This window comes from Symsagittifera roscoffensis, chromosome 5 (assembly GCF_963678635.1).
Source record: "Symsagittifera roscoffensis chromosome 5, txSymRosc1.1, whole genome shotgun sequence".
In the NCBI taxonomy this organism is placed as follows: domain Eukaryota; kingdom Metazoa; phylum Xenacoelomorpha; order Acoela; family Convolutidae; genus Symsagittifera; species Symsagittifera roscoffensis.
The window spans coordinates 31993149-32010961 of NC_087066.1; the positions used below are offsets into that span (position 1 = coordinate 31993149).

The 17813-nt window shown below is 35.7% G+C and overlaps 1 protein-coding gene across 1 annotated transcript in view; it reads left to right on the forward strand.

Moving 5' to 3' along the window:
* Positions 1-3129: 3129 nt before the first annotated feature.
* LOC134845574 (catenin alpha-like) overlaps positions 3130-17813 on the forward strand; it is a 31919-nt gene continuing 17235 nt past the window's right edge. Inside the window, exons 1-2 of the mRNA XM_063862525.1 lie at positions 3130-3293; positions 15365-17230. Of these exons, the coding sequence (XP_063718595.1) occupies positions 3291-3293; positions 15365-17230 (1869 nt within the window). The 5' untranslated portion in view covers positions 3130-3290. The remainder of the gene's footprint in view (positions 3294-15364; positions 17231-17813) is intronic.

Consider the following 17813-nt stretch of genomic DNA (forward strand, 5'->3'; position numbering starts at 1 on the left):
ATGAAGTTGCCTTTGAAAACTTATGCCAGGAATTCGAGTCCCGACCGGATTTTGTTTTTTTTTTGTCTGAAATTGAATTTTTTTCCGGGCAATATTGATAAGTCGGATTTTAGTTTGTCTGCTTGTGTTTTTTCGGCTTTGTTGCCAAACCATAATTTTTTTTGCGCTGTAATCAGTTTCCTTTGTAGTCTCAAGTGTCGCTGATTAACTACTTTGTAGTTTTTGAAAATTACTTTACCTGGAAATTAGTTTTTCGTATTTCCAAGAAAGTTGATTACTTTTTTATGACAACCATTTACTTTGGTATTTTTGTTTTTGCATCAATTGGCATCTAACCATGTTTGTTGGCTTAGTGTTTGTTGGCTTACCCTTAATAAATGGTAAAGGCTTGCTTAATGCTTGTGGTTGTATTTTTCGTCTGTTTTTTTCTGAGATTGAACTTTTCCTGTTTCCAAAATAATAAGTTTTTCGTTACACCCATTTATTTTGGCAATTTCGTTTTCGGATTGATTGGCGTCTAACCATGTGTTGTTCGCTTAATGGACACTCGGAACACTTTTAAATCTGGCTTGGTTGTGTTCTCGTCTGTTTTTCTGTGATTGGATTTTTTTTTTTCGAATTTCCAGTTTTTTTAAGTTTTTTTCCACTTAGTTATTTCCATCTTGCAACGGTGCGCTTTTGTTGTATCGCAAGTTATGCGAAGCTTAGCTTTGCTTCAGTGTCTGAACATCCATTAATTTTTTTTGGGTGATTCAATGTTGTTAATTAAAACACTGAATTCCAAAAGCGCATTTAAACTATTTTTTGCTAACCTATGGCCTCGACAATGTTGGTGTATCGCATGTTTCTCCAGAAATGATTGGAGTCGTCCAAATAGAGAACTCGTTCGGTCTTCATCTCCTCCTCGGCTGCTGTCTGCACAGAGTAGATGTATTCATTCTGCTTTAGTGTGTTTGGGTTGTTGCCTTGAAATATTAAAAGCAGCCCATTTCAATTTTTCAAATTTCTTCAAATTTCAATCGTATACTTCACTAATCATTGTCTTGTTGATAACAAAAGCGAAGACTTAGCCCTTTTTAGGTTGAAGGTCAACATTGGTTTACCTTCCAATCCGATAGCCAAATAGTCCCGGGCCAATGCTTCTGTGGTCAAATCGTGAAGAACTAAAATGAGTAATTTGAAAATTGACCATAATGATAGGTTTATTAGTTTTTACGTATTGATTTTACATGCAACTTTACATTGTATTTTTGCATCATAGCAGAGATATATGGAGTGGACAATAATTAGTTCTTCTAAAAATGGCCTCCTGGTTTATATCTACTCACCTGGTGTGATGGTGTCAAAACTCCTGTCCATGATAATGATGGTGGAGTCTATGTTGGACCATACCATGGTCTCCCTGTTCTCCAAATGGTACAGTTGGATCAGTCTCCTCACCTCCTCTGCAAACTCACGATTCATGGCCGAGGAGAAGTTATTCAGATATCTGAAACAGGATTAAATTTTGTTCATAAATACATACATGTGAACCACGGTCTTTAATATTTTTGAGCTACTCAAGGTTTTTTGAGCTTTAAAAACCACTGGCCAACCCTTTTTGTAATCATCCATGCCGCCGAAATTTCTACCGGTGCCAGTGTTATGATGACAAATAAAGTTTCCATAGTTCTAGCTCTGTGCATTTTAGAGCAGGTCGTTGGAACCTCTAAGATGAATAGTCCTCTTACATTAATCCATATGGGAGTTTTTATAAGGAAAGAAAAGGAAATCAAGATTGGTCGACAGCGGATTAAGGGGGCGGAGGAGGGCGCGCCAAAAAAAACGCAATTTGTAAAAATTTTCCAAAAAGTGCCTAAAAACGCCTTTTTTGGCCTGTTTTTTCAAAATTTTGCCTGCGGCGCTAAAATTTCGGCCAAAACAGGGACTTTTTAGTGCTTCGGGAGAGCTCGAAACATCAATTTGTCAGCCGAAAAAAGGTCGACAAAATTTTCGAAAACTTTTTTGAAAATCCGCCCCCCTCATAGAAAAAATCCTAGATCCGCCACTGTTGGTCGATCAAGATTTTTTGATACCGCACAAGAAACTGGGGCGATCATCATAAACACTAGATGCTCGCCCTCACCTGATTTTACCGGGGAAATGTCCGAGTTGAATGCAGACTGAGATGACCTGGGTGGCCAATTTAGTGAGGTACGTGCTGTCCCTCAGGTGTCTCATCTTTGGATTGTAGTACATGGAGAAACACTGGCTCGAACTGATGTGGAACGCGTAGTCATTGCATCTTAATAACATCAAGTTTTTCTACGTTTTTTTTACCAGCGAATAATTGATTTTTTTCTGAACAAGCACATTGATTTTTTTTGAAAATCACGCATTCACCAGGATGTAATTTTTCGAATATAAGATATTATTAATGTAGTTTCTTCAATGTCTCGATGTCCGTTTCATTTATGTATGGTAGGTAAAAAGTTTTTCCGATAGTTTTTTAGGTTTAATACTGCAAAAGACTGACTTTGTTCGGTATTTCAAGGGCAAAGAGGGACTTTATACCAGGAGTTAATAGAACAGCGATTTAATCGTTTCAAGTGGACGCCATTTCGCGCGTTATTCTGCCAGGTCTATGCATGTCCGGATCTTGTTTTCCGAAAACGGGATTTGCATTCTGTTCCCTAGCATGTTTACATAAGCCTCAATGGACCTAATTCAAAGGGTTTAACTATCGGCAAAGATTATCCGAAAACAAAGTGCACAAGGTTAACGATTGTAGAATCTCACAGCTTAGTATTTTAAGATTATTTGAAGATATTTAGGCAGTTGATTAAAAACTTGATTTGATTTTTCATGCTAAAATAGGACAAAACTAGCCTTGAAGAGCTTCAGCGATCTTTGTATCTATTTTCATATGATAAAAGGTGCAGTATTCTTTTTTATTTAAATTCGATCGAACTTTGATTTTGGTGGAATACTAACCCAAATGCGATCAGCTTCTAGCCTGTTTTTCTCCCAATGCAGTGCATTGCTTTGTCAGCTTTGACTGACAAAATCTTCGGTGTTATAATTACTTGTTCACGGACTACGAATTTGGTTTTCTTTGAACTCCATGTCTTTGCCTGGCATGTATTAATTTCTTTTAAGGTCATTATACATGTTTTGTTCACAGTTTTTGGTTTTTATATCGACTTGGGACAACCAGAAATGAGTACATAAAATAAGTTTGAAGCTAAAGGATTTAATCTCAAATTTCGTGCTTTACAGGACATTGAACTAAAGAGCAGACAGCAGAACAAATGGTAAGTTATGGTTTAGCATTTCTTTTCGATCATATATATGGAAAGGTAAAGAAGTAGCCAATTTGATAGCTGTTTTGATAGCCAATAATAACAATAAGAAATTGTTTCAACCAGTGATAAGCCATATAGTTATAACTTTTGTAAATAATTCAAATCAAGTTGGAACAGTTTGAGCTTGTTGTCGATATTTAAACGCTAAAGAACGTAGAATAGTTTTGGATAACTTCAACCTTTTTCGAAAGCATTGAAGATAACTAACTGGTACATTATTTGGTGGCTTTTCTTTTTTTCGTCTGAGGCTAAAATGATTTGGAGTGATGCCAATATGAAAAATTGAGTGCAATGATTGAAAAAGGTGTGTAAAAGTGGTAATAAATATATTAAATTTTGGACTGTTTTTGAGTTTCCCCTGTTTGTTCCGACCATTGAAAATGGGGATGTACTTAGTCATCGACTGTGTTTTAGTTTGCTTTCCACGCGAAATAAGGCACGGCAAATAATCATTAGAATGGATCGACTGATAGATCATAATTAAGTCCTTTCAGTCCTGATTCCATTTTAAGTCTAATTTCGAGCGAAAGAAAATTTTGCATTTATGCTTTGAAAAGCTTAGTTTTGCTCCAGGACAGGCCTGCTAACTAATTTATATTATATGAACTAGTTCATATGGTGTATAATTGAGTCAGAGTTCATATTTTCACAAGATTCCAATTTTCCTTTCAGTTTTGCATGTAATTTTTGCCTCTTAAAAGATAAACTGGTGTCGAAAGTAAAGCTGTCAAAATATTTTTCATTAGATCAACGGCATGCCACTGTTATTGTCGCATTACTCGCTCGTCAAAAAATTTTTTTTCGTTATCATTACTTTTTTGTACACTAGCAAGCGTTAGTGTATTAGAATTGGTGGCACTTTGGCTATAATCACGTTCTGTAGCATTGGAAATTTCATAGCATCTGTTCTCTGCTTTTTTGTGGCTACTGTTTGTAATTTAGTGTCCGTGGCTGAGTGGTTGGTGTGTGAGGTTTATGATATCTAGGTCGCAGATCAAATCCGAGGCGTAGCCGAATTTTGTACTAAATTGAGGCTTATTTCTATTTTTTTAATCGGACAGTATAGACCTGCTTTTGTCGTGTTCTCGCTCGTGTTTGTGAAGCGCAGCTTCGCCTCTGTGTATCTGAAAGGTGCCCTTGAAGTTCATGTTTTGGAAGTTATGTCCGTTGTTCATATTTTATTTTCTGAAAGTTGGCATTTCGTAACAGGGTGTTTCATAACTATCTGCAGGGTGTTTAATAACCAATGAGACTTTTAAAAAGGCTGTCGTTTCTAGCTGTATGGACGGTTAAATATTAATTTTTACAAAGTGGCAGGTTATATGTGGATTTTTTAAAGAAAATTATAGATAAACAATTTTTTCAACAGATACTGGAAGTGTTTCAAGCCATTTGAGTCTCATTATCAGTCGTCATGCAGAACTTACTTGTCTGCCTAAAGTCCGATCGAACCCTCTAGATTACTTTGGTCGTGCATCGAGTCACTGCACTGAGATTTTGAACTGATTTGCAACGACATGCAACGACATTTTTGCCGCACATTTACACGGTATCAAGATTTAGCGGTCACAGCTTCACTTCGTAAGATGTTCACGTATTCAAGAATTATTACGAAAATTTTTTATTAGCCATATTAGCATGCAGAGTTCTAACGAAAACAAAATTTATATTGTGAGGGAGTAAAAACGAGCCGATATATCATAGTTGAGACTTTTAAACTGTAATTCGATTGATTATCAGAAATGTTTCTCTGAATAGAGAAAAGAACAAATTTGCTTTTTGTCACTCTTTATTGAGTCGTTTTAAATGCTACCATTGCTGAAGGTATATTATTGTACGCTGGTAAAGCCTGTTGGTAAAGTTTTCTACAGCTAGTTTAATCCTAAGCCCGAATGTTAAAAAAATGACCAAAACTCTTCTCCATGTCCGCGTATCTGCTGTAGCTATTTATTATTTTCGCTTAAATCTGGTTGAACTACTAAATGTTTGGATTTTCCAAGAAAGTGACAGGATATTCGTGCTCGGGTGTTTTTTTTCTCCAGACAATATTTGACTTAACTACCCATTTTTGACGGAATTGTTTCAGCCGGAAGGTATTGTTGTCCTGAGCATAAATTTAAAACGATATTTCACCTGTGACATTTTTTTGTTGTAATTTTGGGGGTTTAAAGGATGTTAATTTGGCTACTTTGGTATAATTAACGCGCGATATTTTTTTAAACTATTAACGCATAAGCGGAGGTTTAATTCGTCATGGAACTCGATCCAAATTGAATTGAGGTTTGCTATTTGATTTATTTAACACTTTACGATTTACATACAACATCAGCGAACCTTACTCAATAGACCTTAGAGAGCAGTCAAAATATTCAAAGCTTCGCCCTGATATGAGCAGTCGTGTTTCTATTTGCTTCGTCTTTGTCGTATTATTCCTATTATTGTTTCGGACTAAGCAGAAAATGGAATATTTATGCTTGTTTCGGTTTTTCAAGCAGTTTTGGGCTTGGGTCGGACTAAGCAGTTTTGACGGAAATTTGTATACCATTTGAAAAATATTGTTATCGGAGGCTGAAATTTAGAAAGTTATTTCATCTGTGTTCAGTTTGTGTAAAATTATGGGGGTTTAAAGATTGCAAATTTTGGACAATTAACGCGCGATAAATCGCGTTCTCAAAACAAGCGTAAGCGGCGGATTAATGCGTTCCAAAATGAATTGAGGTGAACCATTTGTTCTGATTTTTAGTATCGAGGCTAATTGCATCCCTTTGCACTTCACATTAGCGTTTAGGAGAATAAATTGGTAAGAATAAACAAAAACGTTTTTAAATTTTTTAAATAATTGTTTCGTCCATTTTTCAAACAATAGATTTTTTAATGAGCCTCAAAGTGCAGTCAGAATATTCAAGGTTTTGCCCTGATATACGAGCAGACTTGTTTTCTTTAATAATAGGACTTTAAAGCGTCATTTTGTCGTTTTCTCTTAAGAAAGAAGTCTGAAATTTAATTCTTTACAGGAATTTTTCAATTTAACTTCATGTTCAATTCAAGTTCAATTGTTAAAGTAACAAAATTAGGTTCACCAATAACGAAAGCGCATCTGGCGCTAAAAATATGATCGCGCTTTGAGTTTCGAAAGTGAATTTTAATTTTTAGATTCCCCATTAATCCAGTTTTTTCAAATTGGGTTAGTTTTTATCAAAAAGCTATATCATAAAAAGAAATTCTGGAATTTCAAAAGCTGTAATTTGTTATCTTCTTCTTTAAAACTCCTTTAAAGTCTGTCGTTTTTCAAGTCTCGTAGATTTCATTGACACTATGTTTGTATCTTCCATATGATGTTTGAAATTATCTTTTTTTCAGTAAGATTTCGAATAGAGTTGAGTTTGAACAATTTCGTATGTTTTTTATCTCAAGGCTCTTTTCTACTTTCCCCCACACTTCAAATTGTCCATATTCTTAGTCATTTTATGTGTTATAACGGCTAAATGCGTGATATCCTAATTTGTTCAACGGGTAGACGTCAAGTAGGCACATACTGCGCCTTTTGTCTATCCCCTCCATTTTGTTGATTTAATAATTTAAATAAATTGATGCTTGTATTATCAACTATATGGAGAAATAAATTCTTCTTCTTCTTATATTACGATGTAAAGCATGAAGACCAAATTTGTTCACAATTGTTAGTTTGTTCGCCATTCATAACTTGATTGCATTATTACAATGTTAGCAGTTTTTCAAAATTGAAATTCAAAATGTGTGTGTGTGTGTGTGCGTGTTTGGGGGGGGGGGGGGGGGTGGTGGAAAAGAGCCCATATCAAGTGTGAATCATCAGATTCCTTTTTGGTTAAGTAGGACATGTAATTATGCTTGCCTGATGAATCCGCAGTTGACCTCCTTCAGTGCTTTGAGCTTGGACATAACCTTCTTGGAGCTCCTCAGCATCTTCATGTTGATCTCGGAGCAATAGCTGGTGAAAAATACGTACATGTCCCCGTAGAGGGGCTCCCCTACGTCTGTGTCAAAGTGCGCGATCAGTTTGCTTACGTTGTCCTCAGACGGCATTATGAAGTAGATCACTACAATAAAATCAATTTTCGGCTATTTTTGTTGTTTGTTTTGTCGTCGTGTCAAGAAGAAAGTTTAAGTTTGAGCAAAGTCTTGATGCGAAACTTGATATATGATTTTTTTTCGCCGAAATTCGAAAGCGGAATAATATTCAAAAAAGTCAAAGTATTTTAGGATTTTGGCTCTTTTTCCTTTTCAACCTCACACGACGATCAATTTTATCGTCTAACGAGTGGTTTTACAAGGTTGATTATGAAGACCAAATATGTTTGTCATGGCATAATCAGTCTGCATGTCAATTTTCATGTCAATCGGACAATGTGAACAAAAATTTTAGTTATAAAAATTTGCAGGTGGGGGAAAAATTTTTACACGTAAATTTGTTGACCACATTGTCCGATTGTTATGAAAATGGCTCTTTTCCAGTTTCCCCCCCCACCTTTCAAATTCGATTTTGAAAAGCTTATTTAACGTTGTCATAATGCAATGAAATTTGGCGTGGTGAACAAATCGACAATTCTGAACAGATTTGTTCTTCATACTTAACAGCGTAACATCACGCATTTAGCCGTAATAACTCGTAAAACAAACATAAAACTCCCCCTCCCCTTGAGGGGAGGGGGAGTCAAAAGAGCCTAGTTTTTTTTGTTTGAATGCTAATTTAATGTTGGCAGTTGTCTTTCATGATTTCCTCAAAATTATCTTCATTTGAAATAAGCTTTGAAAATGTTGCTTTTTGATGATAAGAGAAAAAAGCCGACGGTTGATTTGTGTTTCCCGAATTTAGTTGAGCGGTTTTTATGTCAGTTTTTAATGCAAGTGGAGCATAAGAGAGGCCCCCATTTACAGCTTGCCTGGCATGTTTGTGGGTTCCTGGAGGGACATGCTGATGTGTCGGGTGTCCATCACACTCCCATTCCCAATTAGGTCTTTCATCTTCATCACTGCACTCATCATGTTAGTCGTGAAGTCATCCAGAATCAGAAACTTCAATCCCTCCACGCTGCAGTTGGCAAAACGTTATCACACTATGTTATCACAAAATGGCATCCAATCTTTCGCGTTTTTTTCACAAATTTTTTTTTTTTTTGCTAAATGTATCGTCATTTATTAAATTAAGTTCTGCTTGACAGTACGGCTTCGATAAAATATTTGTGTTAAACCCAACCTAGGAAAAGTATTAAGTCTGTTGTACCTTTTTTCTTTGTTCAAACTTTCGTCTGGACTTCAGAATTTGAGTCATTATGGGGGAATAGTTAGGGTCTGTTTAGGTATGTATAAATATGTTATACCAGTTGACTATCTGCTCGATGACTAGAGTCTGCTGCACCTCTCTCAACACCATCTTCTTGCTCTCTCTCTCTCTCTCTCTCTCTCTCTCTTCTTTCTTGTGCTGTCTGCTTCTTTATTGAGAGTGAATATCTGTAGTAACCTTTGCTTTGGATGCTAACTGTTGTTGGTCCAGATTTACACAATAGTTTCAAATTTTCATAAATTGCACGTGCAATCATTTGAAATAGCCTGTATTAAAAAATATTAATTGGAAATTTAGAAACTTAGAGTTCTAAATGGTCTTGCAGTGTTGAAGTTGATTAAATCAGTTTCGGCAACAAATGAAGTTATAGCTTTGTGGGCTCTTTTTCCTCCCCCCCCCCAACCTCACATAAGCATCGATTTTATGGTGTAACGCGTGGTTTTACAAGTTGGATTATGAAGACCAAATATGTTTGTCATGGCCTAATCAGTTAGTATGCCAAATTTTGTAACAATCCGACAATGTGAACAGAAAAATTACTCTAAAAATTTTGCAGGGGAAAAGGAAAAAGAGCCGCTTTGTGCTCTAGCATTTGAACTTGTGGAACTTTTGAGCTCGGGAAATGGGTGAATCTCATTTGGTGTAGATCTCTTTCAGTATAATCCCACTACGTTTACTTTCAGTAAATATACGTTATGGCACAAAAGTTTGGAAAAATTAGGAACCAAAATTTGGAGTTCTTAAAATAGAATTACTTATCAGCCACACCCCGTCCAATAATAGTTTGAACCGAAGTCTGATTCAGCATAAACTTAAAAACTTAAACGCAATGGTACACTTGGAAAGTTATACGTTATGAAATCTATATTATATGACTCATATAATTTATAGGCTCTTTTCTTTTTCCCACCAACCAATCACTAGTAAAATTTAATTCACATCGTCCAACTGTTACAAAAATTGGCATGCACACTAATTTGGCCATGAAAAACACATTTGAGTTTCACGTTTAAACTTGTAAAAACCCCCACTTGTAAAAATTGATGCTCGTGCGAGGTGGGGGAAAGGAAAAAGAGCCAACGCATCATTAGAATTCAACCAATCATTTTTGCTATCAAAGATTGTGTAAAATTTTGAGACTTACGCTAAATTTCCTACAAATCGGCTTATTCACGTTTGAATTATAAATAGCTATTTTTTTCTTTTTTTTGAGGGTTGACTTTGATATGCTCTGAATTTTTTTTCACCCTTGTGATAAGAAGGGTATTGCAATTGGCTACTAGACTTTTTCCTCGTAAAGAACTGTTCACACAATGAACGCGATGTTAATCATTTCAATAACACCGTGTTAAGTGTAGTGTGTAGTAGTTGCATATTAAGAGTTAAGAGTTTTTTCAAGAGTATTTTGTTCTTTGCGAAAAGACGTCGGCTTTAATTTAGTCAGCTTATTTTGCGAGTATTTTTTTTTTCGATTAAGTGTTTTTTTATTTTGTGGGAGTGATTTATCTCTAATGTAATTTTAGAAAAATTAAAATCAACCCTCTAGGCTTTATCAAAAGTCAAAAAAACTAAACGTAAAAAAATTTTTTTTTGGTTGTTTGATCGGTCGCATTCTTTTTGGTGCAGAAAAAATAGCTCATTAGTTTTTTGCACATTTTTTTGTTAAGTTTTGTTGAGTTTTTTTGATTTTTTGAAGTTTTTTTTTATTGGATTCTAACCCTTAAAGTTGGCCATTTTATTTGAAAAATAAAGACTAAGCAAGCCTGCAGTCCTATCTAGTCAGAATTAAATCAACTCAAAGTTTTCGGTTAGTTTGTTCAAAATTGCTAGACGTATTTGTTGTTTTACTTGGCCAACTTGAGATGCTGTCTGCTACTTTTCCTGATTAACTTGTATTCCTTTAGCTTAAAGTAGATGCATGTTGGTAAATTGCAACGAAATATCTTTTCAATGTTTTAGTTTTTTCGTTGGGAATTGAAAAAAAATCGTTCTATTTAATTTTGTTCGCTTCCAGATAATATTGATACGTTTCCAGACTCATTCATTTTTTTATCAATATTAGTTAAATTGCATCTTTTTGTTGAGGTTTTTTTCAACTTTCTCTTTCTTTAAACTTGTTGATATCTGAGCGGAGTTTCTTTTTTTAGGAATTAAAATCGGCGTTTGTTTGACGGCTTCAGAACTTTTAAAAATCATTTATTTGTTTTTAGCAGTGTTTCTAAGTTGTTTCTACATCTTATTAGACTTTGAATGGTTCTGTAATTGTTTTCTGAAATTTATCATTTTCAAAATTCTATTGTTTTCAGAAGAAACGTTTTAAGTTTTTTCAGCTGAGGTATGTGGTCTATTTGATCCTAGTTGTTTTGGTTCTTGCTAAATGATTTAAAATTGTTAGGTAATTTTATATTGTCCTATCTCAAGTTGGGTTAATGTTATCAAAAAAGCGCCAGTCATAAATTGTTCTAGAAATTCAAAGAGCTTAAAGGGCATCTATTTTTTCTTTGAAATTCGAAACTTGAGATTTTTTCAACAAAGTGTTTTTTTTGTTTACTTGCTTTCATTACTCTTTTCCAATTTTCGATTGGCCATGTTTGTATTTGGCACTTTGATGGTCTGTGTTTTATCCGCTTGAATTGTGGCGGATGTTTGGAAGACTGGTGGTATTATGGCACAGTTGTGAAGAAATTTAACTTTAATCCTGGAGGTAGGGGAAGGCAGCAAACTTTTTTGGTTTCCTAAGGTTTCCCTTGTTTTTATTTGGATTTAAAGCTCCCATTAGCCAAATTTTGCTTGTTTGAGAATTGCAGCTTTGCCTCAAAGTTTTAAATCGGGTTGGTATTATCAAGAAAGGTTCGGCGGTTAAGTTTCTTGAAACTGAAAGATCTCAACAGTGAATCAATTTTTTTTGTGTGCCTCGAGGTTTGAATAAAAGAATCGCCACTTTTTCAGTTGTCTGCTTAGGCTGCTTGCTTTGCATTTCATCTCATTTAAAAGAAATAATTCTGCTCGAATAAACCTGTTTTGAAAAAAGACAAAAGTACATGGATAACTCACTCAATTTTAGTGGATCAAATGGCTCTCCCAAATTGCATAGGAACGTGAATTGAACTTTTTGTGCTATTGAACTTAAATATATGCTGTGTTTATTATCGCACAGAATTTAAGCCTGGCAACGAAAACACTAGCAGAACTCGATAACTTAGAAATGATTATTTCTGCGGGTAATCATGTCAGTGTTGACTGGAAAATCTCGTTTTTTTCTTGCGCGCATTGATATCAATAGTAGATTGTATTGGTGCTTTGGAAAAATTTGAGGGGTCAACGGCCAAAAAATGCATATTGAAAATTAGATCAAAAAGGGTGTCGAATCTTTCAGTGAATAGGCTTCTAAACCTTAAGTTGTTGCGGGTTGCCGTTCCCTCCTAAATCCGCTCCTGTTTAGAATTAGTATTTTTTCCATTGTAGGAAATTTGTTGATTTTGTGTGCATGGACATCACTTTAGTAGCTAGCAATTTTTGGAGATATCGGATCAGCATTTGAATAATGAGACAGTCAAAAAACTCAAAGTTGATAAATTATTTGAAGTATTCAAAGAGTGATAATTCTGATTTTTGAATTATCAAGACATGTCATTGTGTTCATTCAATTTTCTACTGGCTAAGGCATAAAGTTGTTAATTTCTTAGTCTAACCGGTTTACGTGGTGCAATCAACCGGTTAACCGGCTAAGTTTCTAATTTTTGTGATGTATAACAATTTTTGAAAAGAAATATAAGGAAGATGAATGATGTCTTTCAAACAAAAATTTCGGAAAGTGTTCAAAAAGAGAACTGAATGTTTACTAGTAGTGACCGCTGTTGACCAACATTGCCGTTTACATATTTTAACCGGCCATCCGCTCCATGCCCTACCGCTGATCATATTTTGGTTGACTAATGATTTGTAGTTAAGTTAAAGACATTTCTTTTGCAGATCAACTCTTAAAACTTTTTTTGATTTTGCTCCATTGGTTTGCAGATTGTTTTGCTGCTATCCAGCTTTGACCGAATCTTAGTCTTTTAAATCTCGAGTTCTATAATAGCCCAAATTTTAAATATAATCTTAGCGTTGCTAAATAAAATTCCATGTTTTTTTGCTTTTTAACATTTAATGAAAAAAGTTTTTTTATTCTTTTTGTTCATATAAACAGTTCGCTCATGTTTATATTTAAAAGACTCGTAGAATAAACGGTTGACAGTTAATTTTTCAATCTGTAGAAGTTTCTTGATTTTTGAAACGAGCGAACTGAAGTGATAATTTTATCTTTTTTTTGCTGTAAAACCTAGCTTAGGAATTTTTTTCAAGCAAGCTGTTTGCGAGGTTTTCAAAATATTTCGAAATATTTCAGTTTCATTGCTTGAAAAGCTTGCTTGAAAAACTTTTTGCTGGCTGGAAAAAATTTGATTTATTCGAATTGATTCGAGCGGTATCAAAACAAATATTTCAAAGGTTCTTTGCTCAAAAGCTTCCTTAATAATTTGTAATTTTTTCGAACTGACTTAAAATTTTTTCCCTTGAAAGCTTGAAATTTTCTATGTATCAATTTGAGTTATAATTATTATCTTCATTGCTTAAATTGTTTTCTCAGACAAGCTTTTTGCGAACTGAAATGAGTTATCGAAACAACCCGAAGTTTCATCGCTTGGAAAGCTTATATGAAATAAATATAGCTTTTCGCGAATTAATTATTTTATCAAAACAATTTGAGTTATTTCATTGTTTCATCGCTTCACTTGCTTAGTTGAACAATCTAAATTTCGAGGATCGTTTAAAATCTTTTAATCAATTTGAAATCTTTCAAATTGATTGCTTGATTTGCTTGCCTGCTCGTTTTTTAAGTATTTTCTGCCAATCATTTCAAGCTATCAATAGCATCCTGAAATTTTTGGTTTACCTGCATGAAAAAATTAGAATTATTGCAAAACATATCAAGCTATCAAAATGAACTTGAAAATTTTAAAAACTTTCAAAAAGAACTATTATAATATGAAATAATTATTGTGCATGAATTCAAGCTATCAAATTGAATTAAAGTATTTAAAGGTTATCAAGCGAGAAACTGCAGGGATGAATTAGAGCATGAACCGTTTAGAGTCAAACTGAAATATTTCCAGTTTCACTTGAAAGGCTTGCTTCAAAAACCTGAGCGAACCAATTTGTGCTAACTAAAAAACCCGAAACGTAATTTTGAACGCTTTTGATCCTTCTAGATCTTGTCTTGGAATTTTTTCGCGAAACACTCAAAGCCATCGAAGCTTTATGAAAAAAAAATCAAATTTTCTTCATTTGTTGAATTTAATCCTTCAGTCAACCCATTCGACCTATCAAAAAAGAACTTTCATTGTTTGTTCCATTAGTTTGCTTGAAATTTTCAATACCAACAAATTCAGGCTATGAAAACAACTTTGAAGTTGCTTGGTTGCTTCAAAAACTTATCTGTGATTAAATTCCAGCCTTTAGGATCCTTTTGAATTACTTAAAAAGTTTCTTCAATCAAATTGCGTGCGTGAAAATCTTGTACGAATCAGTTGAAGGCATTCAAATCGTTTGTCAAGAATATCGCTTTATATAGGACTTCATGTCAAATTGTTCCTAAATCACGTCAAATATCTGAAGTCCACTTGACTTTTTTTGCTATGTCAAATTTTTTTTTATGAGAAACTGAGCTTTATGTTGATTATACAAGGCTTTATATTCCATTTGAAACGTTTGAAATTGTCTCGGCTGAACCTAAGTCTTGGAAAAAAATAGTGTTTTTTTTTGCAATTTTTTTGACTCCTTGAGCTGTTTGTTTTGAAATAACTTTATTTTGTGACCAATTCAAGCAGGGGCGGATCTAGGATTTTCTAGAGGGGGGGACGGATTTTCAAAAAAAATTAGAAAATTTTGTCGAACTTTTTTTTTAGGTCGACCAAATTGTTTTTCCGAGCTGTGCCAAAGCACTAAAAAGACACTGTTTTGGCCAGATTTTCTGCGCCGCATGCAAAATTTTGAAAAAACAGGCCAAAAAAGACTTTTTAGGCTTTTTTTTTGGAAAATATTGACCAAAAAATCGCGTTTTTCGGCGCGCGCTCCCCCCTCAAAATTAGTATATATTGGCGCCCTTAGAAAAATTTTAGGGTACGTCACCAAAACTGGATATCTCAAAATAGTACCACCTAAACCCGTCCCTGAATTCAAGCAATCGCAACAATAATTTAACTTCTAATCCTTTAATTAGCTTGTTTTTTTTTAGCTTATTCCCTTCACATTGGTTTAGTAATTTTTTCCATACGCAAAACTTTTTGGTTAGAGAAATTCACTCTTTATGAACTGTGAAAGACTTATTGCTGAATAATTCTACGATTAGACATGCAGTTGAACAGGCCTACTAGTGTCAATTAAAATTAACCATTTTTATTCACTCAGCGTTTTCAGAGTCAATCATGTGTTTTATGACTCTTGAGTATTAAAACTTGGTACCGCTGTTGTTTCTTAGTTTTAGATTCAAACGTTTTCGTGGCTTCGGACATCGATCTTGTCCAGTAATAAAATCTTGTGACTTTTTTAACGCGCATTGAGTGAAATTTAATGTAACTATTTTAAGCGCCCTTCAGGAGAAATGTTAAGACGCTTTCTATGAGGTATCTTTCAATGTTAGTTCACACACATTCGTTTTCAGCCATATATGAATTCCCCAGGGAACCTTGAACAGATGTCTCTGGACATAAAATGGGATCCACAGGCAGTCGAAGTCCATACAAAGTCCATACAACTGGCTCTAGAACCCCTTGTGAACAAAGTGACTGCCCTTATGAACACAAACGGAGACTCGGGACTCAAGAAGGGAAAATCCAAAAACGCCCATGTATTATCTCTAGCAATTGAAAGAGCAACTGCTGAGTTTATATCAAAGGCAGAGCAAATCGCAAAAGAGAACCCGGTTGTGGAAAATGATATCATGAAAGCTCTTGACGATGTCAAGTCTTCGGGCGATAAAATGCGAGTTGTGACTACTGATTTCTGCGAGGATCCCTTGTCGGCCAATGTTCGGAAACATCTCGTGAAGGCTTCACGAGAGCTTCTTTCGGCAGTTACAAGACTTCTTATCATTGCTGACATGGTTGACGTCCATGTTCTATTGAACTCCTTGAAAGTAGTGCGGGAGGATTTAGATACAATGAAAAAGGCGAATTCGCAGCAAGAGTTGACATCGAAGTTTCAAACGTTTGGTGAAGATATGATGGAATTAGATCACAAGGCATATTACAGACAAATGGACCTGAAAGATCCGCAGCAAAGAGACGACATGGCATCTGCGAGAGCAACGATGAAGAAGAATAGCATGATGTTATTGACTGCTTCTAAAGCATACATCAGTAACCCGAACGCGCCCGAAGCAAGAGGCAATCGTGACTTTGCATTCGAACAAATGGAAAACGCCGTGAACACTATTGGTAAAGTGACAACTAACAAGCCATCGGGGGTTAATAGAAACAAAGATGGGCCCGGGTTCTTAGCTGCAGCAATGGACGATTTTGACCGCAGATGTGTTACGGATACCGCAACTTATAAGGATTCGGTATCAAGGCCTGTTCTGGAAAAGCGACTGGAGACCATAATATCTTCTGCTGCTCACATGGCCGACCGGCCGAATACACGGGACGCGAGACGAGAACGAATCGTAAACGAATGCAATGGAGTTCGTCAAGCATTACAGGATCTGTTGAGTGGCTACGAGAAAGATGCGGGAAAGACCGAGCAGAGTCGAGAACTGGAATTGAAGCTGGGTAAAACGCAGAAAAAGTCCAAAGACTTGAGACGTCAGTTACGACGAGCAGTTGTTGATCATGTGTCGGATTCATTCGCCCAAACCGACGTCCCGATTCTAATGATGTTTGAAACGGCAAAACAGGGAAATGGTAAATTGTTTCCAGATTTCGCCGCTGTTTTTGAGGAGCATACGAAGAAAATCATTGAGGTAGCGGATCTCGCTTGTACAATGAGTAGCGACGTAGAAGGCGTGAAGTTGGTACGGTATTCAGTTCGGGAAATTGAAACACTGTACCCTCAAGTCATAAATGCGGCGAAGATTCTGAGCATAAGTCCTCGAAATAAAGTGGCCAATGAAAACATGGAGGTGTTCAAAGCTGCATGGGAAACGCAAATGAGAATTCTGATTGCTTCGGTTGATAATATTCTGACGATTGAAGATTTCTTGTCGGTTTCTGAGAGTCACATGTTGGATGACGTAAACAAGTGCGTGTTCGCACTGCAAGACAGGGAAGGCGAAGAATTGGACAAAACAGCGGCGGTGGTTCGAGGTCGAGCTAACAGAATCTGTCATGTAGTGAGTCAAGAAATGGACGCTTTGCAGCCCAGTGCATACACAGACGAAACTATGCAGGCAGTGTATGCGTTTCGAGATAATATCATGCCTCATTATAGTAAGGTGGTTGAGAATGCGATGGAGAGTCTGGCTGTGAATAAGAGTGGGACTATGGATGAGAATGAGTTCATAGATGCCTGCAGATGGGTCTACGACGGGGTAAGGTTCTCGTTTTTATAAAGTTGTTTTTCATATTAGACTCTTTTACTTTTCCCACTGAGTTCAAGATTGACAAAACAGCATATATTGTCCAAGTTTGTTGACACTTTTTCCTTGTTTGAACCTTCGGTTGCTTGAACCTTCGAAAGTGGGAACGTGACTTTGAAAATGAAAGGTTACATGAATAAGGTTTTCTCTGTGAAATGCATAATTACACTAGCTATTAATAAATGTTATTAAATCGGAAACTAGACTTTTTCCTGTATAAGACAACTTTTTTCACTTCGTAGTTTTGCAATTTGTGCTGTTTTATTGGCGAGTGATTTGGCAGCACGTTTTTTACTCTATAAATCAGCTTGGCCAGGAAGACGCATGTTTCACAATTCGGAATTCCGAGGTTCGAATCCCGTTGTGGGTTCATGTTGTCTTTCTGAGCTTATTAATGTATTTTTTTACTTGCGATAGCAAGTCAGTTGCAACCGGGTACTAGACATTTTACCGGAAATAACTTTGTTCAGGGGCTTATCTCCTGGTCCCCTCTGTTGGAAATACTGCAACAGATATATTTTGACCAGGTTAGCAT